The following is a 17,532-nucleotide window of genomic DNA, read 5'->3' as shown; positions in this document are numbered from 1 at the left end:
AAGGACTTATCAATTGTCACTAGCCCAATATCAAAAAACAGCAACGGCAACGGTCTAGCCAGAGATTTGGAATTGGATGAAGATGGAGTTTCCAATCGACATCCTCTCATCAGTCATTAGGGGATGAAAGTAATGTGCGAACAATGTGAATGGCAACACGGCAGGCTCCTCGCCGATACCCTTCGCATTCGCACCGCGGCAAGGCTCCATTCAGCCTGCCTCGCTTCCCGTTCCCAGAACTGCTCCTTGCACCGGGGTAATTAAAGTATAAGCTCAAGGAAAATTTTTTGTTTCTCATTTTCTGGGATTAACTTTTCTCAATGTATTCGGATTCTGCATAAAATTTCAATCAAAGTGATATAAAAAAAAATCCAAAAAGTCAATTATTCACCCAGGAGAAAAATGTTTGGTATTCTGAATATTTATGAGGAGAGCAAATCAATTAATTATCAGAACTAAAGCTGCCATTTTTTTTTGTCCTGCCACCACAACGCCTAAAATGGATCCAAGTCTGGGAGATGATATGGCTTGAGGAAGTGCGTGTATTGTTGGGTTGGGAAAGGTACCAGCAAGGAGCTATTTTGGATCACCGGAGAGAGCAGTTAGTCCAAATGTTGAATGTTATCAAGGAAATGGGCCTAGTGCTGTTTAAACGGAACATTTCATTAATGAGCCCACCATTTTCGTAAAATTCGCAATGATGATCAGAAAGTCTAGTACGTCTATGTATAGAAAAAAATGAACCACGGTGAATAGCAATGGTTTACTAAAGGGTTTGTCATGTCGCAGTTTTTCAATTTTTCTCAGTTTTAAATGCAACTTTGACAGCTGGTCGAGTGTATTTCGTGATTATACTACGGTTTTAGGGGTGCACGTGTACCAGGAAATTGTTGAGCTATTTAATGTTTTTACCTCGGTGTTCCGCGGTTATCAACATCCATAATGTAGGGAGGAACCCAGACTGGGTTATCCAGTAGATGTTCAAGGCTCCCGTGCGTGGGGAAAACACGGTTATTAATTCCGCATAGCACTTACGGCTTTCTTGCCTAAAACTAGCCGAACATGAAAATAAATAAAACCCTATTATTATGAATTTGAAATAAAATCGGTCAATTTTTAATCATCCAAACAATTTCTGGGAGTCTTTCGGACGATTAGTGATATTTGAGAAAGAACGGAGGCCTCTTTCAGTACAGTTTTCTGGTCAGACGCTTCTGAGCCCGTTCTATCAAAATTTCATGTTTGCAGTCACTATCTCTTCGCTATTAAGTACAGTAAAATACCAGAGGGTCCGCCTTTCGCCTGCTCTGCGGTCAAACGTACGGGGATTAGTGTCTAATGTGAAGTATCGAGAAATCATGAAGAAACGTAATGCAACAAACAAATCGAAAGCACAATGGTATGCGGTTTAAGCGAAGAAGATTGAACAATTGGACTATATTTTCCGATTTTTTTTTTATTTCTTTTTTCTCTTTTGGAACTAACATTTTAGGCTCTCGTCATATCCAAGTGAAGTGGTCTAAGTATAATTCCAATCCCTCTCCACATCAAAAAATTAATTAAAGTAACTCGATTTTCAGGTTTTTTTTTTTTTTTTTTTTTTTTTTTTTTTTTTTTTTTTTCAAATTCATTTCCTTTACTCTCTTTGGATTGGAAATATCCGAGAACATCCCGTGTTCTAACTTCCTGACGGCTTTTCAGTTAATAAAGAAAACTCATCACAAATAAAATGACGGTACATAAACTAACTGAGATCCCTTTCCGAAATATACCCTCGTTATTTGAATATTGCGGGGAGCATATCATAATCGATGAATATACTTATGTACAAAGTTGGGTTCAAACCAAATATGCAACTACTTTAACTCTGCGGAGTGCCGGGTTGCATACGCTTGATTTTGCGGGCGAAATCTAAGATCTGCCCAGGCTTTCGCGACAAAATTGCGAATGGGGGAAGTTGCATTTATTCTTTACACCCTCCTCTTTTAACTAAATTAGGGAAAATTTAAATTTTTAGTTCTTTTACGTGTAAAAAAAATCAGGTTATCTGGTATGGTCATATTTAACAAATGGCGGATGAAAGACTGCCTGAGGAGGTACTGAAATGGTTTCCTCTTGGAAGGAAACGTATTGGAGACGCCCAGCAAAATCTTGGATTGGTGGCATTCAAAATGAAATTTCGAGGATCTATTTACCAGATGATCTATATTCCGATAGACAAGGATGGCGATTAGATGTAGCAAAGCGCCCGCCGGGAGCACTGTAAAAGCGACGGGTAAATAACATAAAAAAATACGCCATGATCATTGATCATTGATATTATGGTCAAATCAATTGAAAGCAATTTTTTGTAGATTGACTAATTAGGAATCAAAACATTTGTTTAAAATAAAACAATGTAATGTTGTCTAATAATATTTAAGCAATTTTTTTTTTTTTTTTTTTTTTTTTTTTTTAAATTGAATAAGCCTCAAGATATTCAATATCCGTTCCCTGCGGTAAACCCGTTTCACGATCGTGAATTTTTATGACACATAATAATTGTAAGGAGCCTATTGTGTTAAATATATAAAGAAATGAGCGAGCATAAACACCAAACAGTTAAGGAAATTTGAGAAGGAATGATGAAATGCCGTAGAAAAAGTAGATGTCATTGCACTCATGCATCATTTTGTCAGTCGGACGGACGAAAATGAAACACAAGAAGACGCGGCCGAATTAGAGCCACCATTCAAAGCCTGGACAAGACTTTGAAATCGAGGAGGTTGAGCGAATTGTCGCCGTCCGTTGAATCAACTCGAAATCGCTGATTCTGAGCGAACTATCCGGCCGTTGATAGTTAACTCAAGATTTCACTTTCATCGGAGAAGAGACCGATCCGAGGTCCTGATTTTAACCGCATGCGTTCCACATCCCCTCGCGCCTCCGAAGGGGTTGACAGCGCGGTACGCGTTCCGATCCCCGTCCAGATTTCAATACCGAGGGAATTCCCGGTACAGTTGCCTCTTGATACCTGAGGCCGAGGCAACTCGGATATGAGCTATTGCGGTCTCTGGCCAGAGTACGCAAAATTAACTATCAGTCAGTTGTTGGCTTGTACTATCATAGAGGGTTGTTTTAATAAAAATCATTGACGTGAAAAAACACGATAAAAATACCGGAAAATAACAGCAACCCACGAAAGACCCTTAGTCCGTCATTGTCTCTCTTAGTCTACAGGAACCATCCATTTCAACCAATATGATCGCTTAATCATACTTTCTATGTCTTCTCTGTCAATAAGCTAAGTTTCAACAATCAGCCACCTGGATACTTAAAAAAATTTGAAATTAGAAAAAAAAAATAATAAATGAGAAAAAATTGAACTTATTATAAAGTCGACCGCATGCGTAAAAATTCTGAAACCACCAATACTATTAAATCCACGGGTGAATATCAAAATTTTATTGGGAAATGTGAAACAAACATCTGTTGTAGACTTGCCTTGTCGAGTGAGATTATTTAAGGTGAAAGAGTTTCGGTGTATCCGTTTTTTCGGCAACCTGGCTCTGACTTTCGAAACTCTAAATCCAGCAAGTTTCATAAAACATATTACAAACAAAATGGGTCCCCAAAAGGTGAAAAAACATACGCTCTCAGGCGAGAGTGATACGTGATTAATGGACGCTGTCAAACAAGATGTTATTATTAGAAAAGCATCACGTCGACTGCAGTCATGGTGCCTTCGTCTCACCGCAGAAGGCAATTCTTATCCCTTGTAAGTAATGCTTGTTTGCATACGCGACTATTTGAAGGCTTTTCTCTGACAGTGGCTCAACTTCAAAATCCGTCGAGTTATCAATACATTGGAATTCTAGATGCCAGGAAGTTGCATACACGTAAATCGATGGTTGAAGCCGAAAAATGTGTACCGTCAATAACGACGTTGCGAATATATACTCATAATTCAGTGTCAAACAGAAAACCAATCGACAGTTTTTCTTGGTATTTTTTATGAAGTTCCCTCACCTGTTCTAATATCTTCCAAGGACATCTCTAGGAGATTTGTTCTTCAAAATATAAAAAAATATATATTGATGCTCGTAGATTTTAAAATGTTTCATATTGGAGGATTGTATTTTGCAACTTTAGCCATCGAAGTTTAGTTATTTACTTGTCTTGAAGAATGCTTTGATAATTATATCTATAAATCAAGTAGGCTAAATTCCAACCACAATTTGAGCAACGTGGTATATCGACGGTGAAAGTACTAGACCACTTATCTCATTTAAAATCTGATAAATCTTCGCTCCCATTGTATTTTTTTGAAGGACAACAAATCAATACCATTATTCTTGAAATTTCCACAGAGTTTTCTTCGCACAACGAAAGTTTTCAAGAATTGACGTTGATTATTTTTCCATTCAAAAAATAAAGTATGACAGTAAGTCTACAACGTCGCAAACCGGTATATGTGGTCTGTTAGTTTCATCGTTGACATGCACACCTGCTCATATAAGTCATGTAAGAGGAAGAACGGAAGCCGTCAAAAACTGTAGAGACCTAATCCTCTCTTTAAATGGAGTCTATCAATTGTTTGAGTTTCAAATTTTTTTTTCTCCTCATCTCCTTTTTTTCTTTTTCACATATATATTCTAAACTTCATGGTTTTTTGCCATTGCGTGTACGTAATTTTAAACTATGTATTTTTATGTTCAGTTGGATAGAATCTGCCTAACAATATTAGAAGTTGTTCAATTTATTGTTTATTTGCTCATACAGAAACGTAAGGAACACTGGGACTTGAAATTTGGTGATTACATTCTTCATGATTCAAGTGAATTCACAGAGTTTAAAGACATTTTGTTTAGTCCTTGTTAAAAAATTAAATATGAGAAAAAACTAGGCAACGTGAAAAGCAGGAAATGTGATTCCGGCTGAATCCATGCAGTTAATCATCGTTGTCTTTACGTAAAAATGTGTTTATTCCGACCGTTATACTGAGTAATTCGCCGTAATCCACCTGAAAGTTCAATTTCAATTTCATTTGATACTCCTCATTATACAGTAAAAAAATTACTTACTCACTCAAAGTAGGGGTTACTATTTGAACGCTCGAGAGAAGCAGTGAGCTAGAATTGAGCCGCATTGCTCCTACAGGGGATGTCGAAGGCGAAGTCCCCCTCCCCCCTCCCCACGCATACCGAGCGGGTCCCTTGTTGCCCCCAGCGTTCCCCCGGATGGGGAAAAGTTAATCAAGGAAGAATGTGAAGTACAAATTGACATGCAAACCTGGAACCGGAGCAGAGCAGATGCTATTTGGATGTATTTCCGCCAAACGGAGCTATGAGCATTATGATGTGAACTCTGTTATGCATATATTCTTATGGGTCTCAGGGCTCATGTCCCGATGCACATAGTTCCGTTTGGTAGAAATACGTCCGTTTCATTCTCGAGGTGCATTGTGCGAGCCGCCAACGCGTCTGAGAGTTTTGCTTCCGGTGGGGGTGGTGGAGTTTCCGCCATTTTTATTTTCCGAACAAATGAGTTCAGACGCACTTGAAGGATTCGCCGAAAGCGCGCTGTGATGCAAAGCTTCTTTGATCGAACGAAATGGCACGTTACCCTGCGCCGCACAGTGGATCGAGTCATTAAGAGAGGTCGGACAAAATTTGGAAACTTTGAACATTCAAAACTCCGTTCATGCAGAACTTAAAGGTTCTAAAAGTGGCTCTATTGGTTTCTTAGTTTTTTCTTCGAGGAGGCACCCCTTAAAATTTAAAATGTGACAAAATAAACATCAAAATTTGCAGTTTTAGTCGAAAATTTCATGCCCGATCTCTTCTATTAGTACAACACGATGTGCGCCGGTGAATGTCGAATGGACGTATCAACAAAATGTGCATACTTTGATACACATCAACAGTTTAAATGGTAAACATTTTGTTGAAATTTAACTTTTTTAAAATTTTTAACAGAGCAATTTGAAAAAAATTGACATGAAACAGATAAATTAAAAATGGGTTATTATAGCTTGCGAAGCATAATAAACAACATCGTGACGGGACCGCCTTTTTCTGGGGGGTGGTTAGAAATGACTTTTTCAACTTAGGATTAGGAGTCAAGAAAAATAATGAAATAATATTTACAACCGTCAAGTCTGAAATCATGTTGATGATCGCACACGATGGGACCAATAGATTTTTCGGAATAATGAATTTTGACTCTCCAGTGGGGAAAAATATAGTAATGATTAAATCAGAAGTCTGCAGGAACTTTAAAAGAAATTAACCGACCAGAAAACTTACGGATGATTGACGATTCGACTCAAGTCAATTTTGGACTTTAATTTTTTTACATGTCCTAAATAACAAGGTAAAAACCGTTAATATCATGCTCAGCAGTCAACAGGGCCGGATTAAGGCGGCAAATCTATAGGGGGCGGCAAATTTTGCAATTTTTTTACATGTAGCTATATAAAAAAATCAGATTTAGACAAAAAAAATTACAAACGAGAAAAGGCGACCAAATCTCTCATTTCTTGAGAGTATAGTAATTTCTAATTTTGTCGTCTTTCAGTGATACAAGAGACAGCACCTTAAATTAGTCGAGTTAAGAGAGAAACCAAACATGCAATTTGGCTTGGAACGGCGCGACTTACAGAGAAATGATGACGAGGACTTGAGATGAAAAGGAGAAGCCCTCGGTGCAGCGATCGGCATGTAACACATATCAGCGCCTACAAGACTACACGAATACTTCACGCATTGCATCAAACACAGTGCGGTCATTGCGGTCAGCGTGAAACGGATAGCGCCTACAAGAATGCAGGAATACCTCACGCATTGCGGTAAGCACAGTGGAATCAGCGTGAAACGCATAGCGCCTACAAGACTGCGTGAATACTTCACGCATCGCGTCAAACTCAGTGCGTTCAGCAGCGGCGCGGCGCGGCGGCGGAAGTTAAAATCATTAATCCACATTTTATGTTTGTCCTTTCATAATATTTTCGTTCATTTCTTATGAATGGAAGGCTTTGTCCACACAGAGATAGGTTCACGAGACTTAACTTTTGCACAATGTTTCGTGAACTTTTGATAGTAGTGTTGACAGGGCTTTCCCAAAAAATGTGTTCAACACGATTAAACGCGTCTTATGCACCCCTATCCCTCCGGCACGGTCACTTAATAGTTTTTATTGATGTTTCAAAACGAATGAGAAGGGGGCGGCAAAATACAGGCGGCCCATGGGCGGCAAGTAGATAAATCCGGCCCTGGCAGTCAACATTAAAATGTTTTCTGAAAAATCGTTGTTCCCCAAATTTTGACGAGGTGATTTTTTGATTATGTGAGCAACTATTAAATTCAGAGCCTGTCTGGGTCATTTTCGTAAAGCATCACGAACCCCGCTTCGTTGGCGAGCTGAACCCGTGGCCTTTTCTACCCTGTTTACTAAGTGAACTATCATAAAAAGCTCTTTTTTATGTAAAAGCAATGAGCTCGCGGGGGCGTCGGCGTCGAGATATGCCCCTGTCAGCGACCGGGAGTAATTTGATTAACTGTTTCAGATAATCTTCCTCTGGCTGACACCTTTCAACAGGGATGTCAAGTTCGATCGGAATAACTCCGCAAAAACGTGTTTTTTGAAATTAAAGCACCTGCAAAAAGCCAGGGATTGGATCAGAGATTCGGTTTTTGTACTGAAAAAAATATCTCAGTGTATTTACTAAGAAAAGGGTAAAATTACCAAGAATTTAGGGTTCTATTTGATCCCAGTTTTTTCTTGGTAAAATTATCATTTATGGAATTGGTAATTTTACCGAGAAACCTCGGTAAAATTATTGAACTTTCTCGGCAATTTTACTGGACCTTGGTAAAAACGCCAATATTTTTTATCGACTGTGGTAAAACTACCGAGATAAGATGGCAAAGTTACCGGGAATTAATTACCAATAAAAGTGGGTTTTTTTACCTGAAAAAACAGTAAAAATACCGGTTTTTAGGTAAGTTTACCAGTCTGTCTTGGTAAAATTACCAATAATTCGTAAAAGTGAGATGGTAAAGGTACCAACGGACCGTGGTAAAAACGCCGGGAATTTTTTTTCAGTGGATCAGAGATTCAGTCCCTGATCGAATCCTAGCTTCCATGCACCCAACAAGGTCAAATTATTATACATAATTCTCAACCTCGACTCTGTATTATCCCACCCTCAGCGTAAACTTGGCTATTTGGTGTGTTTTATTCAGCGTTGTCATGACAACTCAGAATCACTACTATACCAGTGCGAATTGACCTAATTATCACAAGCGAGGTGTAAATAAACACCGGAGAAAAATCTGCACAAAAAATTAAATGAGTTTATTTTTCCACGTCGGAGGCTAATGAATGGGCGGACAGGAGGGTGGAGGTAACTATTTCCTCCAACCCACGGTCCGCTAGGAATTGTCAAGGAGGGAGGGAAAGGGGAACTGAAGTGAAAGCTAGATTTTTCAGTTCACTGAACTCTGAAAACATAACTGGTCTGATGTTCGTCCTTCAGCGTTATGTTGCGCAGTTACTTCATTGCGTTGAAAATTACTGAATGGTTTCATTTATCAGAGATGCGAAGCTCCATGAATTTTGATAAAGGCTCCACTCATTGTGAGAAAATTGGATCCGTTGAAATAGAGAAAACTGTTTTCTCGGTCGTTTTTCTTTACAAGAAGGAAAATACCCTTTTCATCAAAGAAAAACAAGATTCATTGGGCCAACGGAATGAGTAGGCTCTATTATTGGCCCTTTCAAAATTGTCTCCAATAACCAAAAATATTTCATCATGATGAGTGAATTCCTGTTTTCATGGCTTCCCACAGATAGTCACTTCCTTGACACAATGAGTATATGGTTTTCAGAGCAAGGATAAGTTGCAGGAGACTTTTAAACTTAAACTTCTAAACTTTTTCTGTTAAACTTAATTTAGTAGGAATTCAAGTATTTAACTTGATTTTAAAGATATATTAAACGTTTAAAGTATTTTGTAGAGTAGTTTGTGCTTAACACTTTCACTTGTTTGCCACGCGCAGTTTTCCAAAAGCTGTTGAAAGACTTTCGAAAAGAGACAGTACCACGAACAAGAGCAAGTGCCAATTCACATTAACTTGCGATAAAAAGATATCGCAATAAATATTAGTATTTATGAGTTCCTTGAGGTTGAGAAGCTTTGAAGAATTGAATTACTTAATCGAATTTTGCGACGTCAGGTTTCTCTTACTTTGACACGTGCGCCTGCAATATTAACCTTTGAGTGTATTCACTCTGGGATTGGGGAATTGTGTGACAGCGAGGAAGACTAAATTTATTTCGTCGGAGTAAAGTTGCCGTTGAATTACAAGTCTCATTCGGTTCCCCTGATTTATTAATGAGTAGCTCAGAGATTGGCAATGTCAAGCACTGAAAGTAGTTAATTACTTATTTAAAGTTAATCATTTGTTACTCCTCAAGCCCATTTCTTCTGAAAAGCATTCTAACTTCAAGTTCAAATACGATTTGTTTTCAATAGAGCTGTGCGAAGCCTGTCCCTTCCGGCACATTCTCTCACCCTTCAAAATCCCAATGAGTTCCTAATTCTCAAACTGTACTATAACTTAAAGCTTAATGGGTTATAGTTACACGTATTGCCTAATCGTGGTTATGCGGTTTCCATTCGGAAGGTCCATATCAACGGCGTAAGTCCGTAATCACATATCTTGTTTGCGGTGTGTAAAAATCTCCGCCTCTATGTTATTTTTTTAAAGGAGAACAAATTGACATCATTCCTTGAAGTTTATGCAGGATTTTCTTCGCATAGACAGGGCCGGATTTACCTACTTGCCGCCCATGAGCCGCTAGTATTTGTCCGCCCCCTTCTCATTCGTTTTGAAACATCAATGAAAACCATCAAATGAACGTGCCAGCGGAGGAGGAGTGCATAAGACGCCTTTACATTTTTTGGGAAAGCCCTGTCAACACTACTAGCTAAAGTTCACGGAACTTTGCGCGAAAGTTAAGTTTCGTAAACCTAGCTCTGTGTGGACAAGGCCTTCCATTCATAGGAAATGAACGAAAAAATTATGAAAGAACAAACATAAATGTGGATTAATGATTTTAACTTCCGCCGCCGCGCCTCGCAGACCGCACTGTGTTTGACGCAATGCGTGAAGTATTCACGCAGTCTTGTAGGCGCTATGCGTCTCACGCTGTCCGCAATGACCGCACTGTGTTTGATGCAATGCGTGAAGTATTCGTGCAGTCTTGTAGGCGCTAATATGTGTTACATGCCGATCGCCGCGCCGAGGGCTTCCCCTTTTCATCTCAAGTCCTCGTCATCATTTCTCTCTCGGTAAGTCGCGCCGTTCCAGACCAAATTGCGTTTTTGGTTTCTCTCTTAACTCAACTAATTAAAGGTGCTGCCTCTTGTATCACTGAAAGACGACAAAAGTCGAAATTTCTATACTCTCAGAAAATTAGAGATTTTGTCGCCTTTTCTCGTTTGTAATTTTTGTTTCTAAATCCGAATTGTTTTTTTACCTACATTTAAAACAATTGCAAAATTTGCCGCCCCATATAGATTTGCCGCCATGTGCCGCGGCCCATGTGGCCACCCCCTTAATCCGGCCCTGCGCATAGAGAAGAAAAAGCACAGCAGTTTTAAAGAATTGCCGTTAGGTTTTTTTCAGCTTAAAAAATAAAGTATGGCAGGTAGTCTGCGACGTAGCAAACCGAGTTATGTTATTGCCGCCTTACACCTTCGATATGGTGCACATTGAGATTGACATAAAATAACATCACAAAAAAGGCGATTACCACGAGTTTCCAGTAAAACTCATCAGTATATTTTGGAAGTGGCTCCTTGCGAGGGATTAGAATGGTTTTCTCCTACGAAAAATTGAAAATACCAAAGAAAAATAGTCCGCATTTTAGAAATATTAAGGTAGGTTCTGACTTTTCTAACACATTTAAATTGTGCTAAATTATCCGTATTTTTTTTTTGAAGTATTGCTTGTTTTAAAGTAAACCCATAATAATCATATAAGGTTTCTTTTGCATGAGATTCATACATTCTACAACTTAATAAGTTACAAGAAATAATACAGGGACAAGGTTGACTACAAGAAAAAAGACTAAAGAAAGAGGGGGAAAAAGTGCCTAAAAGGGTGTTTTTTCCTGCTTACGGCTGAAATTGGGATAAATTAGTGTTTAAGTGGTAAACCCAATTACTGCAGACCCGATTTCCCAGTGGAGAAAGCCACGACCTCAAAGCATGATTGCCGAGCTGTCAAAAATTTCAAAATGCAAACGTCAGTAAGATTAGGAAGCTTTCAGATCCAGATCTCGATTGCATGTCTAAAGGCGATAGGTACGAATATGTTATCGTATTTAGTGACTGTTGTGCAAGCGTTTGCAACCGCAAGAGATCTACAGATTTTCTGATTTTGAAATTGAAAAATATTCATAGATTCATTTTCTTTATACATATCAACACGATTTTAGATTTAATTGTGGTGTATTTATGTACGGGAACTTATAACCGTAACTTAAAAAGGATTTTATAGAAGAGGAAGAATTACGATACAAAAAATGAAATTTCGTTTCAGGCCCAGAGGCAAGGTTGACTGGCAGGTAAGTTTCCTCCTTTAAGTTTGGAGGATATTAAGCAATTTCTGAACGAGTAATTAGTAAACATAATATCTTTACTTTACAAAATAAATAAGTGAACAAGAGTTATATAACACATTAATGAATTAAATTATTAACAGTTTTACATGAACTAACAATAAGTACAGTGTTTATTTTACAAAAATCTTCACAAAATAGATTGTGATAACAGAGTGACTGAACAGAACTAGAAAAAGGTTTAATTTATCAGGTTCAGTCGTTTTTGCTTTTTTTATTTTTATCCGTTTTATATCTCATATTTTTTAAATGTTAAATTTATTTCTAGGGAAAATTTCGATGTCTACCTACCTTTATGCTAATTTACAAGTATCGGTGTTCTTTAAAAATAACACTGTCGCATATTCTAAACTCGAAAGTTTGAATATCCGAGGATTGCTTTTTTCAAGTGAGGGAGTGCGAGGAAATCAGTAAAAAAAACTAAGTACGTCTATGTGCATACAAAGGAAAGTAGGTAAGACATAACGAGTTGAAGGATTTCTTAAATTTTCCAATCAATGAAAAACAAATTTGTTTACCATTGACATTCATTATAACTCGTGGTTTCTGAAAAATTACGAGGTTTACATGCTTAGCTCCAAAAAGGAGCTTCAATGGAGATTTAAGTACCATTGAAATGTCCCAGATAATTCTACAATTCCTGTACTACTATGTCTCCCGAGTGCAATTATGTAGTGTATCTTTCCGTGAGTTAATTTACATAATTCTAATTATCATCTTGTTTCTAAAAAAAAAGTGAATACTGATCGATCAGGTAAAACAGAGGTAACGGACGGTAAGAAAATAAGGAATCGACACAATTTAAAAAGGAAGTTAGAAGATCCGATGGAACTTTTCCACCATGCTAATGAAGAGCGCCGTATAAGCCTTCATTTTTGTCAACTTTCCTTCAATAAATTACAAGTTTTCGGGGAAACTTTCGGATTTCTGTCCTTCAATTTTTCAGGAATTTTCACGAGTAATTTTATCTGAAGTGCCTGCGACTTTCGAGAAAAAATAGCGAACACTTTTCAGGGTAATCAGCATTTCCTCTAGAGAAATTTGGCAATATTTGAATGCTTATGCGGCGTTTTTCATTAACATGGCCTCCGTCGTTTTTTCGAGGACGGAGAAACATTCTGAATCCTTCTCAAAATTCACTGCATATCATCGATTAGAAAAGCTTAGCTTTTGTTGTTCGATGGATAATATATGAAGGGTTGCCATTTTTTAAAGAAAAATCTCACCCAATTTTCATAGCCTTCAAAAGAATATTTCTTCAAAAAATGGCAACGCAGTTAGAATCGCGTTTACTGCCTGTAGTCACGCTTATCTATGACGTTAGCGCTGTATCTACGTAATAACGCCCTCCGTTTCATGACTGAATAGAAATTATATAATTAATTGATTGGACAAGTGTTACGAACAGAAGATTATTTGCTCTTCTTCGCCGGTGTAGTCACTAGCTCTTGACCTCGTGACTGTTTTTTTTGTTTTAGAAAAAAAATCTTTCGAAGTAAATTTTTTTTTCATGAATAATTTTTTACTCTTTTTTTACAAATCTCATTGCACCTGCAGCTAGGATCAATGAAAATATACCTAATCTTCATTATGCAATAACTGTGCGTTAAAATTAAATGGAAGCTTGGATTTGCTAATCGGTTTTTAGACTCGTTTGAGAGGATTTGCAAATGGACGTATTTATGCGAAAAGGAGATATGTGGAAGTGGAAAGATGGGGTGTGCTCGTTAGTGGTCGGGCCATAAGAATGAATGGGGAATAATTGTGCGCCAGTGACGTCATCGGCAATGAGTGCGCACTCTAACGACGGGGAGATGGTCGTCGGGGCGCTGTAACTCGTGAGCCCTGTGCACAAGGCTCTCTTGCCATGCCCGCGGCTCATGAGTTAGCATATTTTGCCGTTTAGCTCCTTTTGATTTAATAGAAAATCCCGCTTCTCAATTTTCTCAAAAGGAGCTATATCCACTTTTACATTGTTTCTTATGACCCAACTAACGAGCACACCCCATCTTTCCACTTGCACTTATCTCCTTTTAGCATAAATACGTCCAAATAATGTATTTATTAAGATTTTTTCTTAATCATCCTGGGCGCAGAATTATGGTCCATATTCGCAACCAGGTTTCTCAATTGACTTAGCCGGATGCATAGCCGAATCACCGAAGAGGTTGGCTGTATTATGAATAACGAAAGCAAAATCCTGTTTATGTTAAGCGTAATTCTAGGTAAAAATGAGTTTTGGCTTTGTGAGCTGATCTTTTCTCTTGATGACATTTTTGTTTGAAAATGCTTATTCCTAGGAAGCTTTCATGGACATAGAGCCTGCTTGATGTTTCATATCGAACGTACCATTGAATTTGTTTGACCAGAGCTTCCGGCTTACACGACATAATTTTTTCTACAGTTTGATACGTGTTACCAAAATCTTTTGGCCTTATACAGGAATTTAACAATACGATCGATGTGAAACACTAGGACGGTTTGTACAGCCAATTTTTTGTTTTCATGTTGTATGTCCTGAAAAAAATCCATTTAGCTCTCTGTGGACCTCTGTTGGATGTCGAGTGATGGGTAGAGTAGAGTGTGTTTCACACGTGGTTATGTTTACATGATGACACATGGAGCAGCGCAGCAGAGAGGCAAACAGACAGGAATCGTTGTTGTGCCAGACTTCTCCTTTCGCCAACCACCCTCCTTGTACTTGTACTTGGACATCATTTTACCCTTCATTTTTCCACCGGCGCTCTGAAAAAAAAAACAATCCCACCTATAATAGTTACCGGATCTATGTCAGCAATTCTTTCGTTCACGATAACTATCCCACCTATAATAGTTACCGGATCTATGTCAGCAATTCTTTCGTTCACGATAACTATCGTTAGATTTACGTTAGCTGTCTCAAATTTTGTAATTTTGTCCATTTTGATCTGATGAAGAACTGTATAGATTTTCGGTTAAATCGCATTTACCGTTTACTTATAAACGGTAATTAACGTAAGTGCCCTACTTACGCTATTTTCCACTAAACTGTTTTTATGAAAGTTCCATTCCTTGGTTTCCTTGGTAACCTTTATTTGCTATCAGCTGATGTTTTATTTTAATTTCTTTTTTTCATTTTTTTTCTTTCTATTTTTTAATAAATCATTGCTAGGTTAGTTCTATTTTTTTTGCCAGCATTTATCCTACATCCCCTCCCCAGCTCATTTTTTTAGCTCCATCACCCTCTCCCCTCAACTCATTTTTCTATCGATTTCATCATTTTCTTTTATAGCATGTCTTGCTCCCCTACCACCATTTTTTCGGGGTTATAGATATTTTAGCGGCCACTAGACCCGTGACTCCAGTCACGGGCATTTCGCTAGTACATAAATAGGCATCAACGAAGCTTTTTGCAAAACAGACTAAGTACGCTGTCTGATGAGGATTTGATTAAATTTTGCTGCCAGATTCTACTTTTAGATCGACAGGCTCTGGATCTTATCAAAATCAAAACTTGAAACTTAAAAGAGTCTTTCAGATGAGAGTATTGGCATCACGTAGAATTAAATTAGATTAATATTTGCATATGGAGGGAGACATTTCATCCTGAAGGTCCATAATGTTTTCAAAGGTCTAAGTTTGAGGACCACAACACGTAGTCGTCAGAACAATACTGTTGGTTCCAAGTACAGTGATTATGACTGAAACTGCAATTCATTTTTATGACTTATTGTGTCTAAACCCAAAGATGAACTTTTTGTCCCTGACAGACTATATCGTTGGATAACCCATACAGTGGGGTTTTTTGAGGCCGATCGATTTTTCCGTGCAGTGGAAAAAACAAGGAAGAATAACTAAACATACACAATTAATAAAACCCGAGACGTTTCGACTCAAAACTGAGTCATTTTCAGTCGGAAACAATAAAAATTTAAAAGAAACGATGAAAATCCTGAGCCCTACATGGTGGCCCTACATTTGTCTGGTGCTATGAAAATGTTTTCAAACTTGTACGCACCTGTTGCATGGAGGCCTCTCCCTTGGCAGTGAAGAGTTCTCCCGGAGGGTAGTAGACGGGAGGGCCAGCCAAGTTCTTGGATTTTCCCACCGTGCCATTGGCTTGAGGTGCAGGATTCACAGCCGGACCAACCGGAGCTGGAGGAGGTGGTGTAGGAGGTCTCGGTTTCGGCGCATCGGGTAAGTCAATGCTTTGCTGAAAAGGTAATGCATTAAAATGTATTAAAAGGTAAATAATCGTGACTTAGAGGCAACTCAGCTCTCAGGGGCTCAAACTTTCATCCAACTGTTGGAAGCTGGTAATAGTCTCAAGAGGAAAAAAAAAATGTGTTTTTATAATCAAGGACCTCCATCGGTAACCTGTCTCCTGTCATTCTCTATCAAATGAGTAGCTTCGTCATAATGTCATGCACGATGGTCTGTTTGGCACCCATGATCTCCTGAACCGTCTCATTCCTGACGCGATCCTTTCTGGAAATACCTGCGAATCTACACCAGAAGTCCATTTCTGTTGCCTCTGAGACCTCATAGAGAAAAAAAGGAGGTGTTTGCATCTTGTGGATTGTGTACCCTGTGACGTAGGTCGGTACAGCAAAATCCGGAATGGAGAATTTGCAGGTGTCTGAAATTTGATGAATTTCGTGTTTATGTGGAAGCTACGGAGTGAACTGAACACGAGGATACCCTTGGTTCATGAATTGAACAATTATTGGAGAAGATATGACAAAATGAACTAATTTGCTAAAATACGTGTGTTTAAATGGGAAATGCCGCCAGATGACGTCACTAGGCGGTGCATTTTCTCACTTTTAAATCTTTTTTTAACCTATTTTCCATATCAGAAAAAAATTATAAAAAATACCGTGAAATCAGCTCTTTAAGCACTTTCAGAAGAAGCAATGAAAAATTTGCATGCAAATTCTCCATTGAAGTATGAAAAACGGATCATGACGTCCGATTATTTTGCTTAAATCAACTCATGATATAATTTTAAACACTTTATGTAGAGTGCATTTTTTTCCATAAACTGCACCATTTCCAAGAAAATCGATGAAGTCGCCGTACCGACCTAGGTCATCAAAAAAATTCCAAGATGCCCGAAATGCAAACACCTCCTTTTTCTATCTATGCTAAAACCTCCCCTCCTCCTTCCTACACCCACTGGAAAAAAAACACATTGGATGTTGAGTCCAGACTCTTAAAAACATCGAGAAGAAAAAATACTCTTGATTCAATCGGATTTTTGCTTAATCAAGAACCAAGTCTCTAAATTTGAGCGGATTTCCTTTTGATTTAAGCAAAAATCTGATTGAATCAAGAGTATTTTTTCTTGTCGATGTTTTCAAGAGTCTGAACTCTAGATGCAATGTGTTTTTTTTCCCCAGTGCCCCATAAAAATTTTTGGGGTTGTTTGTTCCTAACCTGGTACTCGGAGTGGGAGAAGGAGGCCATGAGTTCCTCGACCTGCTTGGGCGGCTCCTGGTGTCCGGGGTGGGCCAGCTTGTCGGCCTCGGTGACCGGGAAGGGTCGCGGTTTCTCCGTCGTCGTTTCCACCTTGGTTCGCGACTCGTCCAGCTCGTAGTGGTGCGTCACCGTCGGCGGGTACTGCTTCCGCTCCGTTGACGTCGAGGAGTACTTGTACGTGATCACTGTCGGCTCCGGGCTACGCACCGGCAACGGCGAGCTCCTGTTCACACCTGCAGAATCCGGGCGCAAAATTACACAGTGCAAAGGATGAAACTAAAAAGCGATAAAGACAGGATGTTGAAACGCCTTCAATTGTTCGCATATGCAATATGGACATCCATCGAGCACGAATAGTTGCATTCAGGCGCTAAGATCAACTTCGCGTCTCTCACTAAAAAT

General features: G+C 38.7%; 1 protein-coding gene across 4 annotated transcripts in view; it reads right to left on the bottom strand.

The window, feature by feature from the left end:
* Positions 1–11,669: 11,669 nt before the first annotated feature.
* Positions 11,670–17,532, bottom strand: part of LOC109029951 (uncharacterized) — a 95,003-nt gene continuing 89,140 nt past the window's right edge. For all 4 annotated transcript variants that reach the window (XM_019040676.2, XM_019040675.2, XM_019040677.2 and 1 more), the window contains 3 exons: positions 17,089–17,363; positions 15,668–15,862; positions 11,670–14,415 (listed from right to left, as the gene is read on the bottom strand). In XM_019040676.2, coding sequence (XP_018896221.2) covers positions 14,275–14,415; positions 15,668–15,862; positions 17,089–17,363 — 611 coding nt within the window. In that variant the 3' untranslated portion in view covers positions 11,670–14,274. The remainder of the gene's footprint in view (positions 14,416–15,667; positions 15,863–17,088; positions 17,364–17,532) is intronic.

The sequence above is a fragment of the Bemisia tabaci genome, chromosome 3 (genome assembly GCF_918797505.1).
Source record: "Bemisia tabaci chromosome 3, PGI_BMITA_v3".
In the NCBI taxonomy this organism is placed as follows: domain Eukaryota; kingdom Metazoa; phylum Arthropoda; class Insecta; order Hemiptera; family Aleyrodidae; genus Bemisia; species Bemisia tabaci.
The sequence above is the reverse complement of the archived record's forward strand: the minus strand, read 5'-3'. Positions and strand labels throughout refer to the sequence as shown.